The sequence below is a fragment of the Oxyura jamaicensis genome, chromosome 33 (genome assembly GCF_011077185.1).
Source record: "Oxyura jamaicensis isolate SHBP4307 breed ruddy duck chromosome 33, BPBGC_Ojam_1.0, whole genome shotgun sequence".
Classification (NCBI taxonomy): domain Eukaryota; kingdom Metazoa; phylum Chordata; class Aves; order Anseriformes; family Anatidae; genus Oxyura; species Oxyura jamaicensis.
In genome coordinates, this window is record NC_048924.1 from 1,015,178 (window position 1) to 1,038,987 (window position 23,810).

The 23,810-nt window shown below is 61.7% G+C and overlaps 1 protein-coding gene and 1 long non-coding RNA gene across 5 annotated transcripts; one reads left to right on the forward strand and one right to left on the reverse strand.

Moving 5' to 3' along the window:
- The first annotated feature begins 70 nt into the window (after positions 1-70).
- LOC118155568 lies at positions 71-3,855 on the forward strand. Its single transcript, XR_004745914.1, has 2 exons — positions 71-264; positions 366-3,855. It is a non-coding gene; the product is annotated as an uncharacterized LOC118155568 (long non-coding RNA).
- Positions 3,709-23,669, reverse strand: ASIC1 (acid sensing ion channel subunit 1). 4 transcript variants are annotated; one of them, XM_035308897.1, is made up of 13 exons: positions 23,387-23,669; positions 22,966-23,089; positions 22,197-22,591; positions 21,111-21,306; positions 8,179-8,329; positions 7,542-7,740; positions 7,255-7,445; positions 7,122-7,178; positions 6,890-7,043; positions 6,719-6,810; positions 6,396-6,475; positions 6,061-6,165; positions 3,709-5,855 (listed from the first exon to the last, which is right to left on the reverse strand). In XM_035308897.1, the coding sequence occupies exons 3-13, from the start codon at positions 22,559-22,561 to the stop codon at positions 5,751-5,753; spliced, it is 1,695 nt and encodes a 564-aa protein (XP_035164788.1). In that variant the 5' UTR covers positions 22,562-22,591; positions 22,966-23,089; positions 23,387-23,669; the 3' UTR covers positions 3,709-5,750. The 4 variants fall into 4 exon arrangements, with proteins under 4 accessions (XP_035164788.1, XP_035164786.1, XP_035164785.1 ...); XM_035308895.1 differs by having other exon boundaries at positions 23,220-23,669; XM_035308894.1 differs by having other exon boundaries at positions 22,966-23,669.
- Positions 23,670-23,810: the final 141 nt, after the last annotated feature.

The following is a 23,810-nucleotide window of genomic DNA, read 5'->3' on the forward strand; positions in this document are numbered from 1 at the left end:
CGTCAACGTCCCCGACTGTCACGGAGGGGTTTTTGGGAAGGGGGTGCTGCAGGGGGAGCCCCCGGAGCTCTCATCTCCCGGCAAAACCACCCGCGAGATGGATTCGCAGCTCGTTGAATTCTTAGGCTGGCAGCCATCAGGCTCGGCTCAGGCGTGCTTGGGGACTCATCCACCCACCTCAGCCGCCGCCGCACCTCGTTCTGATCCCTCCTGTCCTAGTTTAGCCCGGCTGATTTCCTCTGCAGCCGCCAGCACAGGAGCTCTGTCAGTGCTGCTCTGGAGCTGAGGAGGGTTGGGGTGCTGGTCCCACGCTTGCCAGCCCGTACCTGTAACGCTCCCCGTTAACAAATCCGTGCCTCTTGCAGGAGATGCTGGTCCTGAAGCCTCCCTGTTCTGGGATGAGCTTGGAGGGAGGCAGCTTCGCCTGTCCCAAGGAATCCAACCTACAGAAGTGTCAGCAACACCTCTCGCCAGGACATTGCGGGAAATAAACTTGTGGAGCATAAATGGGCACGTTTTTGTATCATTTATGCACATCTGTATCAGTATGGTATGGCTAAAAGGCTTTACCCAGCCGGTGATGGGTGCCCTGCAGGTGTACCAAGCTATCCTTGGTAGCTGCTCGTGGAGCCGTGCAGGATTGCTCTTTGCACTTGGGTGGGTGTGTGTTACGGAGAGACTTGGTGTGCGTTCAGAAGGGGCTTTCTGAAAGCGATTTTCAAAAGCTGAAGGCAGAAAGCTTGTCTCAGCGTGCAGGGCTTGAGCCTTGGTGCTGTGCGACTGAAGGGACAAAGAGGGGAGTTCATGGGTGCAGACTGCCAGGCTTCACGGGCTCTGGCCCGGCCAGATGCTTTGTGCAGTCTGCATCTGGAGTTGGTTTGCTCCAGTTTAGGCTGAGCACCTGGGAGAAGGATTCCTGTCTCCGCTGACAGTGACCTGGGTTGCTACCGAAAGCATGATACTGGAATTAAAGGCCACCTTCTGCAAGTATTAGCATTACGTTCCCCTGCTCCCCAGAGCACTTATCCTTGCGGTTGTTCAGAGAGAAAAGGGACGCAAATCCAGCTAGCATTAATCTGTGAAAAACGCCAAGGGAGCAGTCACATCACAAGTATTAATTAAGCCATTAATGATGACCATGGGTCATTTAGGAGGCTGCCTTGTACAGTGCATGGCATTGTTGACCGAGGATAGAAGCAGGGATATGTTTGCACCGTTTCTGCCAGATACGGCGTTTCCTATCCTCAACGAAAAACATGAAGCTCTGAGCAGAGCCATTAACTGTTGTCTCAGCATTCGTGTCCGTGCAGTTAATTTAATGCCACCTCCGACAGGCTTGGCGCCCAGCTGCCTTATGAAATATTCATGGAGAGGAAAAGCAGTGGAACTTATCTGTTCCATGCCGTTCAGATGCAACTTTGACTGAGACTTAAAGCCTGGCAGGAGCCTTTGGGGCAGGCTGGAAAGCTGCCTGGCTCTCCTGGGAGGGACACAGGGAGCGAGGCAGGGTGAGAGTGAGGGAAAGCAAGGGCTGACCTGAGAAATGCAGAGAGCGGGGTGGGATGTGGATTGCTGCTCAGTTTGGCACAGGGAGCAGGTGAGCTGCGGGGTCTGGAGAGCCCCCCCCGACTGCATCAGCTGGGGATGTGACCCCAGATCCCCGTCCCCAGAGATGCTCCTTTGCCAGTCCTCAGCATCCCCTGTTTTTAGCTGTCTCGTAAGAAACAGGGAGAAAATAACCCCGGCTTCCCTGGCTCAGTGTCTCCTTACGCTCGTCCTTTCTCCTTTCCTCTGCCCTGAGGGTTTGGTTTGTTCACTCCTCCCAGTGGAAACGGTTGGCGAAATGCTTCCCCGCGCACCTTCATCTTCCTGCACCTGCTGGCACAAGGCAGCTCCTCTGAAACCTTCTTCCCCAGCCCGTATGGCTGCAGCTCCAGGCAGCCGAGCAGCATCCAGGACTGTGTAATTATATCTCAGCGCCTGTTTCTGCTGGCAGCGTTAGCAAAGAGCAAGTGGTAACCGGGAATTATTGCCAGGGAGGAGAAGAGGTGATGCTATCTCTGCCACGGTTATATGCACGCTGCATGATTAATCCGAGCTCGGTAGGGCTTCAGCAGCCACACAATCCGCAAGGTAAACACAGCAGTGTGCAAGCAGGTGCTTCCCAGCAATCGCAGACCTGGGTGCGTCGCGCCTCATCCTCACGTGGACCGGCAGAGATGCTTCCTGCGAGGTGTAATTAACTCCTTGTCTTGCGCACAGCGGGAGCCTCGCGCCGCTGCGTGCACCGCGCACCTTGCAGGCTGCTAGCCCCTCGCAGCCTCTGCGTGGTAATCCCGAGCTAAGGCTCCCCATCCCGTGTGCTCCGTCGGTGCCCGGATCGCGTGTTTCCTTGGAGCTTTGGGTCAGAAAAAGCGCAACTTGTCCACTTCATAACCGTGCTGCTCCCAGTGGTGGTAGCTGGTTCCTGGCTGCGCACCCACCCCTCACCTTTCCTCGGCTCCAGGGGTGGGAACTGCATCAGCTGCGCTGCTTTTGGGGTCCTGGCGCCCCTCTGTGAGGCTGTTCCAGGCTGGGGCTCACCGACGTCATTTCCAGCAGCAGAAAAAACCTCGTGCAGTCGTGCCGAGGCCAGGGATGTGCTGTGACAGATGGGTGGCCAGCTCCCAGCACAGCCCAGCAGGTTAATGGGGAGCCGGGGAAGAGATTACGGCTCCCAGAGCTGGGGTCGCTGCCTGCCCCCTGCAACAGGAGCCGTGTGAATGGCACCGTGGAGGAAGCAGGCATGGTCGGCTGCTCTGGCTACTCCCAGTGTCTGGCTGCAATTAATTTAGGTTCATTAACTCCCTTCTGGGCTTTGCAATATCATCTCGTTCCTATTCAAAGCCCACCCTGTGGCCTTTGCAGCACCAGCTCTGGCAGAGAAGGACCAGAATAGCAGCACGTCTCTTCTAGTTTAAATGCAAAACACCCGTCTGCCATTTCCAGGAGCAAGAAGGACGTGGCCGGAGCCAAGTGACCAGGGGGAGTTTGGCATTTTAGCGTTCTCTGCCCACTGCCCATTCGCTATTCTGCAGTCCCCGCAGGGTCCTGAGGGCCCTTTTGAATGCCCAGGACCTGGAATGTTACTTTTGCTCTTTGCAGCTGGAAATCTTAAGGACTGAAGCTGTGTTTGCACACGGCTTGTACTACAACTGCTGCTAACTGAGTTAAATTAAAACCAGGTAATATTCAAGCCGGTGACTCATTTCTGCCAAATCTCAGGTACCTGTCCCAAACCACAGAAGTGTTAGATTTGTCAAAGATCAGCAGCTGCACGTATGCTAATTCTCCTCCCCCTGCTTGAGAGCAAAAGTCAGCTCCCATCCTCCGGCCCTGAAGCATCCCCCGGGGCGCGTTCGCGTGGCAGCACAGGGCCAGGCAGGGATGCCAGGTCGGAGGGATCGAGCGATTGCCGCGTTGGCACAGGGGCTCTTTAACGGGACTCTGCTCAGCATCATCCCTGCTGTTGCAGGTATTCCTGTGAGCATTTGGAGGCTGTACTGGAAGCCTGGACCAAAGCTTTATCCTCCCCCCGCCCTTCCTTTTGGCTTCAGCCCCCAGCATTTCAGGGGTGCCTTCAAGAACATCCTGGGATGATGCCGTCCCCGCCTGCCTCCTTGGGGAGCATTTCCTGCAGCTCCGTGAGAGAGAGAGGCTCGGTGTTCGTGAGTTATATCATTCTTTATATCATCGTTAAGAGTAGCAGGTATTGATGTACAATGCATCTGTCATCTTATTGTGCTTCCTATGAAAATGTGTGTACATAGTACAGATACCAGAGAGAATTCAACACTTTATACACTTGAAGGCATTCAGAGATCAGTAACAGAAAAAAAAATGGCACAAGAACAAGGCCTAAATGCTACGGGATGGGTATCTACACTGATATGATGCATATATAGATATATATATATATATGTACACATATATATATAGTCATATATATTATATATAAGAAATATAAAATGCAGATGGCATAATAGAAACAAACAAAAAAAGTGTATGCTTCAACAGGCGAGCATCAAGGTCAAACCCCAGCCCCATCTTTAAAAGCTTTAGTGGGAGAGAAGGAAAGAAAATAAATAAATGACATGAAATGAAACATTAGGAAAAATCCATAAGAAAATTTATGGATGCGGCCGACCTGTCATCTTTGGGTGATCGCTGGATAACAAAGGACTGCCCCCCAGTTCCTAAGTTTGGTCAGGAAGCAAATAATAATAGTGACAATAAGAAGAACAAAAGCACACCGTCGAAATAATAATTACTAAAAAGACTTATTGCAAAAGCTCTTAAAGATAAGTAGCACTTCAGCCCTGGGAGGGCTTTTGCTTGATGCGAGGGGCCTGGGGGCTGGCAGGGGCTGGGGGAGGCTGATTGCCACTGACCCTGGAGCCAAGTGGCCGTGCGCTCGCGGGCCTGGGGAGCGGAGACTTGGCCAGAGCCGGCCGGCCGGCCCCCACTGCTGGGAAGGGGCAGTGACAGGAGGAGCAGCGGGGGTCCCCGGCGGCGAGCTGGCAGGCGCCCCAAAAGTGCCCGGGGCTCGTGGTCCCCGGGGGGGGGGGGGGTTGCTATCAGGGCAGGGTGGGAACCTGGGGTCCCGCGGAGCAGAGCACCCTGTGCCGTGGGGCGTCCCTTAAACCTCCAAACCCTTTTGGTGTTGGGGCTCCTCCGCCCGCCTGGCTGAAGCGGGGCTGAGGGGCTCTGCCTTGTGCCCCTTGCTGAGCCAGGCCAGTGGCTGCAGCCGAACCGGAGGCCAGGAGCTTTCCTTACGCCTTTCTCCCCAGGGATGGCTGTTTTTGGGGCCGCGCGGGGTAGCTCCAGGTTCCCTGGGGACACAAGGGACTGCGGGGCAAAGCCCAGGAGACACAGGCAGGGAGACCTCCCCATGACACAGCCGAGGCAGAGCGACTGAGCAGCGGGGTCTTCGATGCCAAGGTGTCACCCCCAGGCTGGGTCCTCCACGGCGCTTGCAGCCACCGGCGAGCTCAGCGGCCGGGCACCGCTGTCCCCAGGGCAGGTGGCCGAGGAAGACGTTTTGGAGAGGTGGAGCTGCCCCATCTTTGTGCACGTGGAACAGCCGGGGGTGCCCAGACAGGGCCATGGTGAGGGTGGGCTGTGGGCCACCGTGGTCCCAGGGGGCAGCAAGGCTCTGCTGGGGCCGATGAACCCGTGGCCGTGCCCGCTGGACACGCTGCAGGGCTCCGCGGCGATCCCTCCCGCCGGGCACAGGGCCCCCAGCGAGCGCCGGCCGAGGCGTGGGAGCAAAATGGGCATGGAGACGATGGATGGACAGACGGACAGGGCTGTGGATGGAGACTGTGCGGCCGAATGGCTGCTTCTTCTTGGCTTCTGGGTTTCTAGTTAAAAAGGCTGAGGGGAGCCGAAGGGGAGGAGACGGGGAAGGCCCGTGCCCCAGCCCGCTGTGCGTGTCGCTCCCCACGCCGCGAGGATGGCTGGGCTGGAGCGTCCTCGAGTCTCTGAGCTAGCGGGGCAGGCACGGAGCAGCTGCCGCGGAGGCTGCATGCCAGGTTCGAGCGTGGCCCGACCCGACCGCCTGCCCCGAAATCCGAGGCCGTCGCTCTTGTCCATGTCCCACTGTGGCGAGGAGCAAGGTCCCCTTGGTGTGTCTCTCCGCTGGCGCTCGCAGGGAGAAGGGCAGCTCTCCGGAGGGCTTTGGTAGCTCAGGTTGTACATCCAGACGTCAGTTAGCAGGTGAAGTCCTCAAAAGTGCCCCGGGCCGGGTGATGAGGTAGGATATTTGCTGCGTACGTCATGCCTGCCGGGTGGCCCCGTATGCTTTCACAGGGATTCTGCGGGGCAGAGAGGCCGGATGGGATCCTGGGCTCGCCGGCTTCACCCAGAACCCTGCAGAGCGGGACCCCTGGCTCCCTACAACACCTCTGCCTGCTGCCTCTGCTTTTCCCAGCTGCTTCCCAAAACACTGACCCCACCACCACCGGGAAACACCTGGGGCAGCCCCTGTGGTGGCTCCTGTGGCATGCGCTCGGCACTTACGTGGCGTTTCACGTCGTCCATGCTCAGCGCGACGCCCTTGTCCGTGTTGTTCCTCTTGTGGTTCTTGCGGCACTTGCCCCGCCGGCACAGCCGGTGCTTTATCACCTGTGAGAGCCACGTTTCAGCTCCACAAACGGCTCTGCCCCGTGCCCCGGGTGCAGGGAATGGCCCAGCGCCCCACAGCAGGCTCTGCCAGCCCTGGGGGAATGTGGTGCCAAGGGGAGGATGGGGTTGTGCCAGCCCTGGAGGAACAGAGGGGACTGGGGGGGGGAGCACTTCGGTGTTCCAGTGTATCCCGAGCCCCCTCGCAGCCGGGGGATGGCAGAGGCGCTCACCTCATAGGCGTAGTCAAACAGCTCCAGCACAGTGAGGATGCTGGCCCCGATGAAGAGCCCCATCTGCCCTCCAATGTCACCTGGAGAGGAGAGGAAAGGAGAGGGAATTCATCAGCGGGGCACGAGCCCAGCATCTGGTGGCAGATGGATCAAAGAAAGGGCAGACCCCATCACCGCTGCGGCCCGCCGGGGTGCCCTGCTCCGCGCCCATGCTGTCGGCACACCTTGGTGCCTCGGGACTGGGCTCACAGCACGCGGGACCACGTCGGAGGATGCCAACCAGGTGCTGTCACAGGGCACAGCCACCCGCCCAGAGCACTCACCCAGCAGGCCGGCCACCTCGTACGCCTTCTTCTGCTCGATCGTCTCATAGTTCAAGGCTTCGAAGAAGATGTCCAGCACCAGGATGTTCTCCCTGCACGGTAAAGAAGCGGCGTCAGGTCGAGGTTTGAGTCAGAGGGGCGCGCTGCCGCCGTGTCCCCGTGGGGGGTTACCCGATGTACTGCTCCGACTTGTTGTACTTCTTGGCCAGGTACTTGGCAGAGGCCTTGCTGGGGATTTTCACCATGGAGAGCTCTTTGCCATAGCGGGTCACGTTGCAGGGCATCTCGCAGACGCAGTACTCATTGTCCTTCTCCACCAGGAAATCTGGGCAGGGAGGAGAGAGGGGTGAAGAGACGGAGAAACCCAACGCTCAGCCCCAACCCCGGGGCCGGGCAGCCTCACCTAAGGCCGGGTCTGCGCACTCCTTGTACTGCTCCGGGGTGCAGTAAGGGGCATCGCCTGGAGGAGAGAGAAAGGGTTCCCGTGGGACCGTGTCCGCGGGCGGAGGGGCCAGACCCGGCGGCGTGCGGCTCACCCGGCATGTGCACCATGCGGCAGTTGCAGTTCTCCACCAGGTAGCGGGTCTCGCAGTCGATGCGGCAGGCGGTGATGCTGTAGGTGTCGTAAAACTCCGAGTCGCCTGCCACGGCCTTGCAGTCGCCCCAGGGAGGTGGCAGGTAGATGAGCTGGGACAGGGGAGAAGCCAGGAGTGAGAAGAGAAGCCCACCTCCGAGCAGCCCCCTGGCACAGCGAAGGGACAGAGCCTCCCCGGGGCTGGTCCCCTCTCTCCATCCCCCATCGGGACAAGGGGACAGGGGCACGGGGAGGAGGCTCAGCGACCCAGGTCTAGCCCAGAGGGTGGGAGGAAGCATCCTGGCACCCCCAGCCCCTACCCGCTGCTCCTGGCAGGACACGAAGGTCTGGAAGCCGGGTGCCACCCCGAAGCCCAGCTGGTCGATCAGCGGGGGCTCGTCCTGGCTGTGGATCTGCACCTTGATCCCGGCTTCGAACGAGGTCTCGTCTGCGGCAGAGAGAAGCAGAGGGAAGCTGAACCCGGCTGGCAGAGGGAACGAAACTTCTGCCTGCCACCCTTCCCTTCAGCCAACTCATTCCTTTACGCGTCCAGCCATCCGTCCATCCCTCTGCTGCACCGTGTCCTCGTCCCCTCCACCTCTGACCCTTTCAGTCCAGAGCTTGGGGAGAGCAGCAGGGAAAGTGCTGGGCTCTATTTATAAACAAGTGACGGCCGCTTGTCTGAACTGATGGGGGGTTGCCATGGCAAATCGCACAGACAAGGAGGGGAAAGGAAAGCGAAGGACCTGAAGTGGTGAGAAATGGAAGGAGGGAAGAGGAGGGAGCCCAAAGGACGTGGCCCTGCAGCGTGAGGAGCTGGGAGGTGGCTGGGAAGCACGACGGGAGCTGCTGGCAGCTGAGTGGACCCGCTGGGGCGGTGGGTTACCTGTTTCCCCCCACACCGGCAGGTACTCATCCTGCTGAATGTCCAGCATGATCTCCAGGCCGTTGCCGGTGCCCCCCTTCATGGTGATGAGCCGGGGCTTCCCGTCCTGCCCCGCGTTGAAGGTGTAGCACTTCCCGTAGCGCGTGAAGACCTGCAGGAGAGAACACGGGGCTGAGGCCAGGGCCCCTCTTGCTGACCCCAAAACTGCCACCGGCACCACTGCGCAGATCCGACCCGGGCTCCTGCCCCATGGGGTGTCCCTCACCATTGGAGCTGCCTGCTTTTGCCCCGAGAGAGGAGGAGAAACCCGCACCAAGAGCAACGGGCACGGGAACGGCGCGGGTTCAGAGGAGACACTTTGCAGATTCACAGCACCACAACCCCACGGACCCCACGACAGCCCCAGATCCCCGAGACGCTGGCGCTCAGCCCTCTGCCCGCACCTGCACCTGCCCCATTCCTCCTCCATCCCCACAGAGGACGGGGCTGGACAGGATCCTCAGCTCCCCTGTTCTCACCCGTTCCAGCTCTCACCTCCGGCTGCCGGCACGGCTCCACGCTGCTGAGCTGCTGCCAGCCTGGGCAAGGGGCGTTTAGGGCCAACAGGCTGCATGGTGCCAAGCCCAGGCGTGGTGGTGACACGAGGACGGAGGTGCCAGGCACCTCCTCTGCAAGCACAGCCCCGGAGCTGCTCTCCAGTGGGGCCACGCAACCGGCACCAGCCTTGACACCAGCGCCTGGGTGCTGGAGGATGGGGTGAAATATCAGCCCGTCCCCAAAGGAGCCGGGCAAGGACAACATCGCTTGCTTGATCTTATACAGTGCTGGCTGGAGCTGCTCCCTGCTCCCTTCCCTCTCCTTTTGGGGCCAGAGGACAGGCAGCAGGAGTCCCCGGGGAGCCCACTCTTTGCCCAGGGGTTTGCTTCTCCCCCATCCCCAGCTGCGATCACGGCGCTCATCACGCTGAGCAGTCCCGGCTGGTGGGAAGGGTGAGCTGGGGTGAGGAGAAGGAGCAGTGGTGGGGCAGGTGAGGGGTAATGGGAGCTGAGCAAGCCAGAGAACGGGCAGGATGCTCGGTGGAGATGACGGTGCCGGGCAAAAGAAGCGTGCTGCCACCCGGGGCTGTGCCCGGCCACGCTGGGGCAGCGGGACGGGGCTACTCACCGCCACAAAGTCGCTGGGGCCGCACCGCTCGCCCCGGTAGCTGCAGCTCAGCAGCATGTCCTCCAGCTGGTGGCAAGTGCGATTAAAAAAAACGTACAAGTTTAGGGGCTCGTCCTCCTCCCAGGAGCTGGGCTGCGCTGGGGCAAAGCCCAGCTCCATCCCGGGCTCGTAGTCGACCAGGGGAGCCAGGTAGAGCAGGTCGTCGTGGCTGAGCTGCGAGATCCGCACACGGTTGATGTTGCAGAAGGTGACGGCGGGGAAGGTCATCTCGGGGCTGTCCTCCTCGCTGAGCAGCGTGACGTGGTGGTACTCCAGGTAGTAAACGATGCGGTCGGCCACCTGGTAGAGGAAGACGGACAGCGAGAGGAGGAAGGCCAGCGCCCAGAGCGCTTGCCGGGCACCCAGGCTGCCCTCCACAAAGATGTGGCTCAGCCCGTGCAGCGTGCAGCTGCTGGCAAAGGCCACAAAGTCCGTGGCTGCTCCCACGTCCTCCTCCTCCTCTTCATCCTCCTCCTGCCTGTACAGGAACTCATCCGCTCCGTCCTCTCCCCTCCCAGCAGCTGTGGCATCCCTTGGTCCTTCCTCGTGGGAGAATGAAATGGTGCAGAAGATCTGGAGGGGCATTGTCCAGCGTGGGGGTCCTGGCTCTGGTGTGGTCCTGGCCCCCGATCTCCTGGGGGGGTCTCCAACGGTGGGTCGATGCCTTGTAAGGTGGGCGAGAGGGGCTGGGGGAGAGTGGGGGGGGAGGAAGGGGAAAATTCAGGAAGGAGAAACGGAGAAGGGAAAAGGAGCGAGAGGCACACTGATGCGCGGGGAGAAAGCGAGAGCGAGGGGAGAGGAGCAGAGGGCTGCTCGGAGGGGACGGAGAGAGGAGGGTATATCAGGAGCGGGGACGAGGAGAGGAGGAGCGAGGGGCGGTTCTGCGGGCTCCCCGGTCCCAGGGGACCAGCCTGGCTGTGGCTGGCAGGACGGAGCAGAGACGGCTCCGGCTCCAGAAGCGCTGCTGTGCTGGGAGCTCCTGGCGCTGCCCGGGGAAGCCAAGGGGCTGCCAGCTCCCGTTGAGGATGGGTGCGCACGGGTGTGGGCGCAGGCACCCGGCGTGCTGCGTGCTGCATCCTCCGTCCTCCCCGTGGGGCAGCACGGCCCTGGCAGCCTGACCGGCTGCTCCAGCCAGGCACACCCTGCCGGGGCCGGGCTGTTTCCGCAGCCACCATATGCTTGGCTCTCGGTGCTCTCCGGGCTCTTCATCACGGCAGCCAGAGCCTTGCCCGAAATGCCCCCGACACCGTCCCGCTGCGGTGCCCGTCTGCATGGTGCCGTTGAGAGCAGACGGATGGATGCTGCGGTGTCCCCGAGCTCTCGTGGTGCTCACCCTGCCCCGTTGGCACCCGTCCCCGTGCGCTCCAAGGTCCGGCGTCCTCCGAGCCAACGCTGCTGTTTGCAGGATTTGGCACTGCCGTGGTTAGGGCGATGACTCCTGCAGAGCTCAGCTGGCGTGAGGTGGATCACCTCGTCCTCCACATCCCTGCAGGGCACGGGGAGCCACTGCTTCCCCCTGGGGATGGCATCCAGGCCCTGTGCCGGTGAGCAGGATGGGACCAGGGGACCCGGAGAGGCAGCCCCGAGGTGGGATGGGGGCACGGAGCCAGGGCCGGGCGAATGCTGGGAGCAAAGGCATCCCCCCCTGTGGCCCTGCGGCAGCACGGCCCCTTCTTGCGGTTTGCTTTTTTCCTGCACTCAGCACTTCATAAAAGCATCCGATGTGACCACAGAGCAATCTCCAGCCCCATCGCGGCACCGCAGCCGCCATCGTGGACCCAAGGGGAAGAGGAGCGTCTGAATCCAGGAGGGCTTCGCTGCGCCAGAGCAGGACGGGAGGTTTCCGATGCTCGGGCGTGATGAGCACACCCCAGCCCGCTGCTTCGGCTGCCGTGTGTCCTTCCCCGCACACTGTGGGGAATGTTGGGGCCCTTCGTCCCTGAGCACATGGACACAGGAACCCCCAAACCTGCTGAACAAATACAACCAGGAAACTTCTACAGAACTGATGGGAGCCCAAAGTTATCTGCCCTTCCCGAGGAAGAGACGCTGGTGAAACGCGCGGGGTGCACGCTGGGGACCACTGCCAGGGCAGGGATGAGGAGAGGTTACGGTGTGATAGCACGTGGTCCCTCAAGGGTCTGCCCCGGGGCCCTCCAAGCTTGATATTCCCAAAAGGGCCCCAAAAGTGTAAGGGGAACGCTGGCAGAAGCGCTGAGCACAAAGCTGGGGATGCTGTCAGTGCCTGGGAGAAGAGGGGGTGACCTTGGGGACGAGTGCCAGAGGCACAGGATGAAATTTCATACGGCTGGGAGCAAGGTCGTGCCTTTCAGGAGTAACCTGGAGAGTCTGAGCTGGAAACTCATCCCAGGAGAAGGACAGGGAGGCTAGGAGCCACCATGCCATGGGGACTGGGTCACATCCTGTCCCTTTGCCTTCTTGGTGGAGACGAGCTGCAGCTGCACCATGGGCAGGGCTGGGCTATAAAAGCACCACCTGGGAGGGGGCTTGGGGGCATGGGGCTGGCTCAGGCCTGGGGTGTGAGCAGGGAATGGGTACCAGAGGCTGCTTTTGGCAGGGAATGAGGCTGGCTGAGGTCAGGGTGGGATTTCTCCCGTCCCTTGGCTATTGGACAGGGAGTTTCAGTGCAACGAGTGGAGGAGGGAGAGGCGAAGAAGGAAAATGGAAGAGAGGAGGGTTTGCTTCGCCCTGCTGGTCCCTGATGGTGTGAGCGAGGTGCTAATCTGATCTAATGGCATGGTGGGGGAACTTTTAATGTGTCTTTTCAGGAGCGATTGCAGCAGGGAGAGGGAGGTGCTGTAATGAAAACGCTCCATCATCGGCCGGAGCCATTAACCTGTCGCGCTCGGCTTAACCAGCCTGCGGAGAGCACCGGGGCCGCTTCCCGGAGAGGCCGAGCATTGCTTGGGCTCCAGTTACCGGAGCTGCCACTCGAGCTGGGATGAAGGTGACCAGGGATGGTGACGGCCAGGAGCACGGTGGCACTGGTGCCTGGGGGGCCCCGTCCTGCCCCTACAATGAGGGACAAACCGTGGCCGTGTCCCCGTGCCGTGGGCAGGGGGTTGCCGTCCCGCTTTGCGTGAGTTTTGGAGATGCCGGAGCAGTCCTTGGGCTCGCTCCAGCTCCTCCCTCAGCAGGATTTATTTTTACCCTCTTTCAGGTAAAGCTTTTGCGGGGGAGAGGGATGGGGGATGCTATAATTAGCTGTGACATCAGCCCCCGTGGCGGCGCGTGCTGGGACGATGCTGCCGTGCCCCGACCTGCGGCTGGGGACCGGGGATGCTCCATGCCCTTGTCCCCTGCTGCAGCGAGGGCAGTGGGACGGTGGCAGGAGCCTGGTTGTTCCTGGCTCCAGCTCAGTGTTCGGCCGCTGTTTGGGGCGGTTTGGCCCCGCTCTGTGCCTCGCAGCTCACCATGGGCTGAGGAAAGGAGGTTCCCCGGAGCGGGGGAGCACGGAGGCGGCGGGGGGTGAGGCAGGAGGGGGGGATTTGACGGCAGCAACAGCACATTTCACAGCCTGTCACGCTTTAATGGCAGAGGAGATCAAAGCCGGGATGGAGTTATTCATAGAGATAAACCAATCCCCGAGGAGGCGAGGAGAAAACAACATTGCAAGCTCTGTTATCCCAGGCCTGCAAGCAGCAGCCCGGCCCCGGGGATGCTGTGGCGGGGGGTGCCCAGGGAGCTGGATCCGCTCGGTTCAGGTGCTGCCTGTCCCCGGCAAGGCCTGGCCAAGCTGGGGCTGGGCTTCCTGCACCTTCCCCGGGGGTCAATGAGGCTGGACGCAATCCCACAGCATCCAGGAGCAGGGTTTGGGGGCGGATATCTGGTGGGGCAAGCGTGCTGCCGTGCGTCTGCGATGCAGCCGGGTGCCTTGTGCCAGAGAGAGGGGAGAAAAATCAGGTCTGCAACGTGTCCTGCTCCACGGAGGTGTTCCGCGGGGCCGAGGCTGCTTTGGCAGCGCCTCCGTGGGTGCCCTGGAAAGGGCGAGCCACCTCGGGGCAGCTGCAGCTCCCGAATAAGAGGCAGAGTCGGGGCAGCCTTCGCGCTGCTCCCGGGCGGAGGAGGCGGGTGAGCAAGGTGGGATTGCCCGGGCGGCCAGGATCTCTGCTGGGACTAATCCTGCCGCACTTATCAGATGCTGCCACCTTGCCTCTGCTTGCACCGTCGGCCAAGCCAGGCGCAGCTTGTGTTATCCGACCCTTTATCCCCCCAGATTAGACGCTTCACAGTGGATTAGCATGTCACATTCTAATGCAGAAAAATTGATGATTAAAAAGGCGTTTTTCTCTGTATTATTCCCCCACCTCCACCTCTTCTCCACCCTGTCCCCATGGGCCCAGCCAGTCCAGCCCCAGCTATGCACGGTGGTGATGCGGGAGTCGTTTCCTGGCTCGTGCAGGGGATGGGAAAACAAAGATCCCGTTCTGGGACCGCGCAGGGCTGCTGTGCTCCATCCTGGCTGGTTTCAGTGTCCGAGCCCAGGGTGCCTGCAGCCAGGACGCTCCCAGTCCCTGCCGGCCCCGTGCCATCCTGCCCGGGGCTGTCGTCTGCAGACCCAGCATCTGCAGCTCAGGACTTTAATAAAAAGCACATTACGGTGAGTAATGCGCTAAGTGGACTTCATTATGGACCTGGGGCCTCCCTGGCTCCCGTTGTTCCATATCATTTCATATCAGGCGAGCCTTATCTCCTCTCCAAACGTTTCCATTTAAACTCCATTAATCTTTCAGAACCTCCCTGGCCCGGCGCTGCTCAGCGCTTCCCAGCCAGCCCTGCCTGGTGCCGGGGCTGTCGGCATCGTGGTCCCCCGTGGTCCTGCTGCTGGGGAGGATCCGGGGGGGGCTCCGCTGCGCCCCGTGCAGCTCCATGAGTACCCACAGCCGGGCTCCTCTGTGCACCCGCCACAGTGGCTCCGGCAGCCGCCTTATCCGTCTTGCTGAGGACCCGTTTACGCTACTATAATTGAAACAGTTTGTAACGCCGAGAGCTCGCTGGGTGATTTACCCATCTGCAGCAGCTCCTGTGCCTTGGAGGGGGGCAGCGGCACCGTGCCGCTTCCTGCCCCGCTGGGAACAGAAGAGGAGGCTGCCGAGGTGCCGCTAATTCCGGGGCTGCCCGGATTATTCTCCGGGCGGACGCTTATCTGAAAGCCTCCCCGTGTCTCCTGCCGCCTGTGAATTACCCATAAGCAGGTTGCAATTTTTTCTGACATCCTTTACAATTGCTTAGATGGTTCATGCAAACATTCAAGCCGATGTTTTTGTTGGGGGGGGGGTGCGGAAATCGTGTTCCGAGCGGGTTTTCTTGCTGCGTTCGCCTGCCCCGGCTCTGCACACCTCACGGTTTTCAAATCAAATCTAATCCAAGCAAGATGGTTACGCAGCCTTGGCGTGTGGCTGCTCTGCGTGGGGCTCACCGCTGCCTTGTGGGGCTGCTGGGGCAGCAAGAAGGAGCTTAAAATCCCCCATAAACTGAGGGTGGGGGGAGCCCCTGCCCCAGCGTGGTCCTGTGTCCCTGGCTCTGTCCTGGTGCTGCGATCCTGGGTGCAAATGCACCGGACCCTCCGTGCAGGGGGAAAAAATGTTCAGGGGAAAAAAAAAAATGAAGTTGTAATATCCAAGTGTCAAGGCCTGTATAAATAAATAAGAGCCTGAGATGGTGAGGTGCATCTTGAGTCATGGTTGTTTCGGGAATTGCAGTGATGCCTGCTGCTTCGAGAGCCCCGGCTCTGACCAAACTCTGCAGGCGATAAAACAAAGGCATCTATAAAAAGCCAGATAAATTAAAACTGAGGCAAAAGGCCATGAGACAGTTAATTTCCTGGATCTCCCTGGGGTGATCTCTGCCTCCTGCATGGCTCCGGGTGCTCAGGGGAGCTGCTCCCCCTGCCCCAGGTTGTCCCCGTTTAGCGCTGGTGAAGAGGAGAAGCCACCCGGAGAGCTTTCCTGGGCGGATTCTGTGAAATACCCTTGGTCACCGAACGTGCCGTGTGCTCAGCTGCTGCTGCTCAGCCTGGATCTCAGATAAAGACTGAAGGGAGATAAAGGGGAAATCATTTGGGAAAAAAAAAAAATCCGTTTTCTGGTGGTGTTTCAGGGTTATATTTCCAGCCTGTGGCTCCCATGAGGGCTGGTGTCTGGGGTGCGTGCGCCTGGATCTCCATGGTCGTGGCATCCCTGCCTCCATTGCGGCCAGCCAGATGGTGCTCGAAAGCCTCCTTGTCTCTCCCAGCAGCTGAAGATACCATTAAACCTTATTAATAATAATTAATAATTAATTTCCTAATGATTTTGTGTGCAAAGGCATCTCAAGAGGAGCAGGAACAGCCTGGCGGGGGCCCCAAAGGTGCATCTCAGGTGCTCGGAGCCCTTGGCACGACACCTCCGGGTGTGCAAAGCGATTTGGGTGTGCAAGGTAACTCTGGCTGCGCAAAGTGCTTTGGGTGTGCACGAAATTCTTTGGGTGCACGAAGTGCTTTGGGTGTGCACAACGCCTCCGGGTGCGCAGCGTTCCCGTGCGTGCGCCGTGCCTGCTCGCGTGTTCCCGGCTCTGGGCAGGGCTGCGCACGCTGCTGGGGACGGCGGCGATGCCAGGCCAGGACCTAAATGACCCCCGGCTGGGCCTGCTCCTGCTCTTGCGTGTCCTCCTCTCTCCTCTCCTAATCTCCTGCCGGGGCGAACGGGAGCGATGTTGCTCGGTGCTTACAGGTTCGAGGCGCTAAATGATTTACCTGCTCCATGGCGGCGCTGCTAACGAACCGGCTGCGAGGCGCAGGCACGCGTCGGCCCCCGCTGTGCCATGCCCAGCACCGATGTCCTCTGCCACTTGTCCCTGACCCTCTTCTGCTGCTTTTGGCTCTGCCAAAATCCCGGTGGGTTCGGGGGGCCGCTCCCATGCAGGAAGGGGGACGGTCTTGCGCTGTCCTGCTGCAAAATGAGTAAAAAGCGACTGGATTCAAGCAGGAGTCGTTCGCCGTGGGTTGGCGAGTGGGGCGAGTGGAGCCGTGGGTGGCTGAGGGATCCCGAATTCTCCCAGCTGCACCCCGCAGGCACCTGTGTCCAGAAGACCTTGGTAAGCACTGAGGAAATGAGGCTGCCGAGGATCAGCACTCGTCGGTGCCTCCGCTCTGCACCCGAGGGCTAAATGGCTCTGGGCTGCTTTCTGGATGATTTCCTTTGAGCGAAATACCGAGATCCTCGAAAGCCTCCTTGCTGGCCGAGTCGGGGTGCTCCCGACCTGGCAAATAGCTGCAGTCCCGTCTGGGGCTGCTCCTCTGCTCCTTCAGCTCCGATTATTCCGCAGCACGCAGCCCGTGTCCCACGCGGTTTGCTTCGCTGGCGTGGCAAAGCGATGCGAGCTCCGGGGTCAAACAAAGCCGCTGTTCGACGGCGCCGACGGCTGAGACGGGAGCTTGCACTGACACAAGGCGGGGATGGCATCGCCGGGCCCCGGGGACCACCGCCGGGATGCCGGAGGTGAAAACGCCGCTCGGAAACAACAGATACACGCAAACGGTTTCAAATGCTTATAAGTTATTTAGGAGCCCTTGTGCCGCTGCAAGAAGTGATTTACATAAATCAGTGGAATGTTTTACAGCGTCTGTAAACGCATCAGCTCCGTCGGGCACCGTGGGGAGCGCTGCCGGGCTCATCGTGCTGCTGGGGACCGGTCCCCGGCTGGGGGATGATGCTTTTTGGGGCCAGCGGCCGCTCCTGCTGCCCACGCGGTCCCCAGGTTGTTTTTCCAGAGCCAGATGAGCCCGTGAGGTTTATTTATTAACCCTCTAAAGCTCCAGGAAATATCTGGGTATCAGTAATTCCCGCGCCCGGTCTCTCCAGCTGTGTTGGAGATGTTTTTCACTCCGGCTCCATGATTACCCACCAGCGCTTCGCCGCGGGGATGCTGCGCTCGCCGCAGGGCTCCGGGCTCGTGACTGCCGGGGCCCCGATGCCTGGGTCTGCCGGAGGGTGCTGGGGTCCCCCGTGGCTGAGGATCGAGGCAGAGCCGTGGCTCTGGGATCTGGTGGGGTTCAGGAAGGTGCCCTGGGGTTCGGAGGGGCTGTGGGGAGGCTCAGCAGGGTGCGGCGAGATGGTGCTGGCTCTGTTCTGTGACAGCAGCACCCACGGTGGGAGGAAGGAGAGGAGGAGTGTGGTGGGGGGTTGCTGGGGCTGCTCCAGACCTCTCCTGCTCCCTGCCTCGCTCATCCTCCGGGCACTCATCATTTCCAGGGCAGAGGATGCAGAAAGACGATGCAAAATGCAGCGGCATGATCTCCATGTCAGACTCGATTCTCCCGAGTGCCAGCTCAGCCCCGGAGCCTCATGGAAATGGTCCAGAGGTCTTAATCCTCTGCAGTTTTATCTGGGGTGTCCCACGTGCGCTGCCCTAAGGCTCCGTGGCCAGGCACGGCTCCCGTGCCCCCAAAGCAGCAGCAGGGGGATGGGGACTCGGGGACGTGCCTCTGCCCCAGGACAGGCTGGAGGGGTTGTGAGATGGGAAAGCTGCAAAAACGCATGGCTCCGGGCACGGCCGCCCACATCACCCCGGCTGCCCCCACCCCACAAAGGGGCTGAGCAGAGCCTGCGGCACCGTCCTGAGGTTTAACAATGGTTTTGTGGGGGACAGCCCCAAATCCCATCCCGTGACCCCTGCCGTGCCCCAGACGGCGCTGTGGGGTGAAGAGGAAGGGTAGCCTCGTTTTCCTCTTGATGGAAAGAAAATGAATGGGATTTAGAGCCCAGAGACGGGGCCACTGGGCAGGGAGCAGATCCACGGGGGAGCGAGCAGCGCTCCTGGGGCCTCTGCATGGGGAGGGAAGGGAAATGCAAGCAGGGAGCCAGCAGGGCCGTGCACTCCCGCAGAGGAATGAGGGCTCGAACTTATAAATAATGAAGAAGCAGGCGAGAAACATTGATCTCTGCTGCTAATGAGCACGTTGGGGAGCTTGGCCCCGAAACGGAGGCAAAGGCGAGGCCGATTCCCCCATCCCCAAAAAGGAGTCCTGGAAGGCCGCCCCATGAGCAGCTCTGCGGGCTCTGGGCACGGCCCTGGTGACAGGGATGTCCTCACCCCATATCCTTCAGGGCTGGGGGTTCGGGGGGGTTGGGGGGCGTTCAGGACATGCCCCATGCCTTTGAGGCTGTGCCAGGATTTGGAGGCTGGGGAGAGGAGGCGGCTGCAGCTCCCTGCGCATCCTCCCAGGTCTCCTTCAAGAGCTCGGTCCCCCAAATGGGACGGGTCCAAACCCGGTCGGCGTCTCTGCCCCCCGGAGCATCCCCACAGCTGCATGTGGCTGGTGCCCCTCGCAGCACCCCCCCGCAGCGCGCAGCCGGGGTGGGTGGCGATGGAGGGGAAGGAGCAAGGCCGGGGCCCCCCTGAGGTGGCCCGGGGACGACGCAGGACAAAAGGGGAGGTGGGAAAAGCCCCGACAACCCCAGGATGGGCTTCCCCTGGCATCCCGCACCAGCCCTGCGCGCTGGGGGATCCTGCCCGCGCTGCAAGGCCCCTCCATGCTGGAGGGGGGGGGGGGGGACTGCGATGTGTCCCTCCCCCGGGATGCTCCCAGCATCGTGGGGCCACGCAGGCAGCGCTCCCCACATCGGGGGGGAACCCAGGGCTGCCGTGGCCACCCCCCAGCGATGTCCTCCCACCGTCCAGCAGCACAAGGCCGGGGGGGTCAGCTCCTGCCCCCTTATTTTCACCCCAGATATTTTGTTTACGGCACCCCCCCCATCTGCATTAAGCTGTGTCTCCCCCGAGCCGTCCCTTCTGCCGGGGACAGATAACGCGGCGGCCGCGGTGCTGGCGGAGGAGCCGCGGCTCTTCCCGTCGCCTCCCGCGCCGGCCAACATCAGCATGCAGCCGGCATCGCCTGGGCGGCCGCTCGCTCCCCGGCTCTCCCCATCGCTCCCCGGCTCTCCCCATTGCCCCCCCGGCTCTCCCCATTGCCCCCCCGGCTCTCCCCCCCCCGGCCGCAGCACTGAAGTCGAACGGTTGCGAAGGGGACAGGCGTGGAAAGGTCCGAGCTCCATCCCTGCCTGCACCCAGGCAGCTCCCCTCCAGCCCGTGGGGCCTGGCAGCCCCCCAATCCCCCCCCCCCCCCCCCCCGGCAGGGGTCCCCTCGGCTGCCGCTTCTCCTCTGTATCAAGAAGGGGGGGGCTGTGAAAGCACCTCCTTAGGCATCCCGCCAGCCTGGGAGGTGCAAGGGGCTCCGAAACAGAGGCAGTGGGATCTGCAGTGGGGGGACACGGGCAGGGGGACGATGGGGACAGCGGGGCATGGTGCAGGGACGGTCCCGGGGATGCCCCGGCCCCCACCGGCCTCACTCGGGCCACGGGACCCAGAGCAGCACCAAGCACGGACGGACACAGGAGGGAGCAGCGTGGAGGCAGGAATGATGAACCTTTAAGACAAACGCCTCGGAAAACTGCCGCAAGCCCCACGCGGGGACAGGGCAAAGGGTCCTGAAAGAGCTCGGAGGGACGGGGCGGCCGCAGGACCCCGCGTGCGCAGGCGGCGCCGGCCCCAGCCCCGGCACGCACAGCCCTGCCTGCACAAGGCTGCAAGGGGAATCCAAAGAGCAACATAAATATAGCACTGAGCCAGCTTTTTCTAATCAAATCCATTAAATCATCCAAACCTGCTTGCAAGGAATAATCCAGGCAGTAATAATAAACCAGCTGCAAGTCTATTTTGCTTCTCCCGGTCGGAGCGGATGGGGGAAGCGGGGTATTTGGACCCTAACAGATGGATGGAAGGATGAAGGATGAGTTCCTGAGGATGCTTTGGTGCGGAAAACACGACCCAGCACCAGGAAGGGCCAGGCACCAAAAGCACCTGGTGACCTGACCCCCACGGGGGGATCCAGCCCCCTCGGGGCTGCAACTTGCCTCCATTTAACAACCGAACCACCCGACTGTTAACGACAGAAGGCTGCTCTGTCCAAAGAGCCCGCCGAGGGAATTTACTGCAGATGATTAAAACCGCTCGTACGGTGCCGGGACCTGGGCAGCAGCCCTGGGGACACCCAGCCAGCGCCTCGGCACGCTCGGTGGCTTTGTCCTCACTCAGCACGGGACGTCCCCAAGCCATGCTGGGGATGGGGACGGGGGATCCCAAAAGGCGCAGAGCGGCGCACGCCACACCAGAGCTGGCTCACAAAGAGCCGCCCCGGTTGCCGAATTTATCAGGCAGCGTCCGAATGGCCAGCACTGTGTAATTCCCAGCTGGACGGGGGAGAGGCAGCCGCGGGGGGATAAAGGCTTTATTGTGAGCTGGAGCTGAGCACCAGTGCGAGCTGCAGGCTCCACGCCGCGCTGTGCCACTGGGACCTGCTTTCCCCGAGGGCCTGGGGGGGCTCCCTTGGGTCCCCGCTGGCCATTGCCGTGCCTCTCCCTGCTTTTCCATCCTCACCATGCGGCGGTTTCCAGCACGAGGTGTCCAGCCCGGCACGCACAACCCTGCTTGGCAGAGCCCAAGCGATCCCGGGGAGCTTTGCGCACGTGGAAGCACCCTGCACCGAGCGGCACCCGCGCCTCGGAGGCTCCTGGACCTCTAAAACCCAGCACCATCCCCTGGCATCCCCTTAATGCTGCTGCCACCCGTTCTTTCTGAGCCAAAAGGAGGCAGGAACGGTTACAGGCAGACAAATGCCCTCCTTGCACGGCGGGTTCGCAGCGCTGGGAGGGGGCCGCGGGGGCACTCACCACTTTGAAGTCTTCGGGGGTGCACTGCTCCCCGCGGAAGAAGCAGGACAGCAACATCTCCCGGATGTCGTGGCCAGCCCGGTCATAAAACTCCAGCATGTTGAAAGGTTTGGGCTTGAAGTTTCGGAAGTTCGCCTTGTCCTGCAGGATTTCCAGCTGCTTCTCGTCGGCCGTCTGGGTGTCCGGGATCTCGTATCTTAGGGGAAAGAGCAGGCAGAGGCTCAGGCCCGGCTGCAGTGGCTGCTCCCGCTGGCAAAAGTCATTTGGGCTTCACACGAGCTACTTCTGCCCCAACCCCTGGCAAAAGCACTCTGCCCACGGCATTTTTTAGAGCCCTCAACAGCACAAATTCACCCAGAGGTGTGAGACGGGGCAGGAGGATGGGCAAGGAGGAGCTCAACGCATCCAGCCATCGGCATCTGTCTCCAAGGTCCACTGTGACACCTGCGGCAGCGGAGAAGCTTGGCATTGGCAGCGACTGTGTACCAAACACAGCCTGCTTGCCCCCCCAGATCAGTCCTGCAGCACCGGCCCCATTTCAGGGCAGCCCAGCTGCGTGCTCTGTGCCGTTGGTGGCAGGCTGGATGCGGTGGCTGTGCCCCACTAAATGAGCACAGGCAAAGAGCTCGCCTTGATGCTGGCCCCGAGCTCATGAGGACGTCTTGGCAGCACCATGGAGCTGCTACGGGCACGGGGATGGGCTGGGGTCTCTCCCTGGATGCTGCACCCTGGGGTCCTGCAGCCCAAGGCATGGCCCCAGTGTGCAGGTGACACTCAGCAGCTTCACCTCCTGGCAATGCTGCACGTGGGGATCGGAGCCGTGCCGGATCCATCCAGGGCAGCTCCAATGTGGGAGCCACGTGCCCAGGAGCAGGAGCAGGACCTGGGGTCACCCCGCTCATGGTAGGGCCATGCAGTGGCCGCATCCAGCTGCGGAGCTGAACTAACTCAGGATCTGCTTCCTCATGGAGGTTAAGGAGATGCTGCCTGCACCAGCCGCGTCGTGGGCAGGTGGGGCACCCGGTGGCACGCTGAGCCATGGCTGGAGGTGTCACCCGGGGCCACCACGGGGCACCCAGCACCCACCTGTTATTGAGCAGGGCGAGGAGCTCGCCGGCATGGTACAGGTCGTTCTTGGTCACCCGGCTGAAGCGAAACTCGTTGAGGTTGCAGAAGGTGACGGCGGGGAAGGTGAGCCTGGTGGCGGCCACCTCGTCCAGCTTGGTGACGTGCGGGTAGAGGAAGTAGTACTGGATGCGGTTGGTGCAGACGAGGGCGAGAAGCGCCAGCGAGCCCAGGAAGCACAGCGCCCAGACCACGCGCTTCAGTGACAGCCGCTCGTACGAGAAGATGTGCGAGAGCCCGTGGAGGGTGGAGCTGCTGGCGAAGGCCTGGATGCTCACCGGCTGCCCGCTGTCCACCTCTTCCTCGTCCACTTTCAGGTCCATCATGGTCCGCGCCGGCACCCTGGGGTTGCCACTCTGCCGAGAAGGGAGCCTGTGGGTGCCTGCCGCCACCGCAGCCTCCCGGGTGCTGCCCGGCCCCTGGCATCCCCGTGTAGGGGTGCTGGGGATGCGCCCGGCGGCCCTTGCATGGGGCAGATGCTTTGCTGTGCCCTGCTCTCCCCCCAGCCTCTCTATTTCATACGTGTCTATTTATTTGGGTGCAGCCTCTCGCATTTCCTCCCCTCCCACCTCCTCTCCGCGCTCCCCATCCCACGGCAAGACCCAGGTGCCCGAGCCCCACCGGCGCCCCACCACATCCACCCCCTCCAGCACCCTCCCCGGGCCCCCTGCGCATCCCCTGAATGGCACCGGCGCGTCGACAAAGAGAAGAAGGAGTGGGAGATGCAAACCTGGAGTCAGGGCTGGCGGCCGGGGCCGGAGCTGGGCTGGATCTGCTCCGTGGCTGCCGCTGCGACGCAGGTGCCGGGGCTGGGACAAGCCTCCACCACGGCTCCTTCCACCGCTCGCTGCTGGCTGGGGAGACGGGAGCGGGAGAGGCGCAGGCACGGAGGGTGCGAGCAGCAGCACCGAGCCCGGCAGCGGCGGGCGAACCGGAAAAGAAAAAAAGGGGGGGGGGGGGGAATAAAAATAGCCTCGGCGGTACCTTGGTGCAAGCGTGGGAGCAGGGATGCGCCGGGGCCTCGCTCAGCGCCGCGCGGGGGGACCGGAGGCGACCATCGGCGGAGAGGAGGCAGCTGATGGGTGCGAGGAGAAAAGAGGGGGAGAAGGAAGGCGAGCAGGAGGCTGCTTCCCTGCCAAACACATGGATACCTCCCCCTGTGGCTATCTGGGAGCTGGTGATTTCTTCAGATGCATAATCCGCATGAAGTCATTGTCTGTGCGCTGGTGGGGCCGGAGGCCGCGGAGGGGTGCCGCAGGCCGGTGGGCAGCGAGGAGGAGGAGGAGGAGGAGGAGGAGAAGGAGGAGAAGGAAGAGGAGGAGGAGGAGGAGGAGGAGGAGAGGCGGAGGAGCGGGGCGCTCCAGCGATTGCAGGCTGCTGGCAGGGGCTGTTGGTGCTGCTGCCGTGTGCATGTGGGTAATGTGTGTGTGCGTGTGCCTGCGTGTGCCGCTCCCATCCCCCAGCGCCTAACAGCCAGGCTCCAGCTCCCCACGCCGCCCGAGCCCCCTCCAGACCCCCTACGCAGCCCCGACCCCACTGCCCCTGGCCACGGCCTCCAAAGCCCTCGCAGGCTTC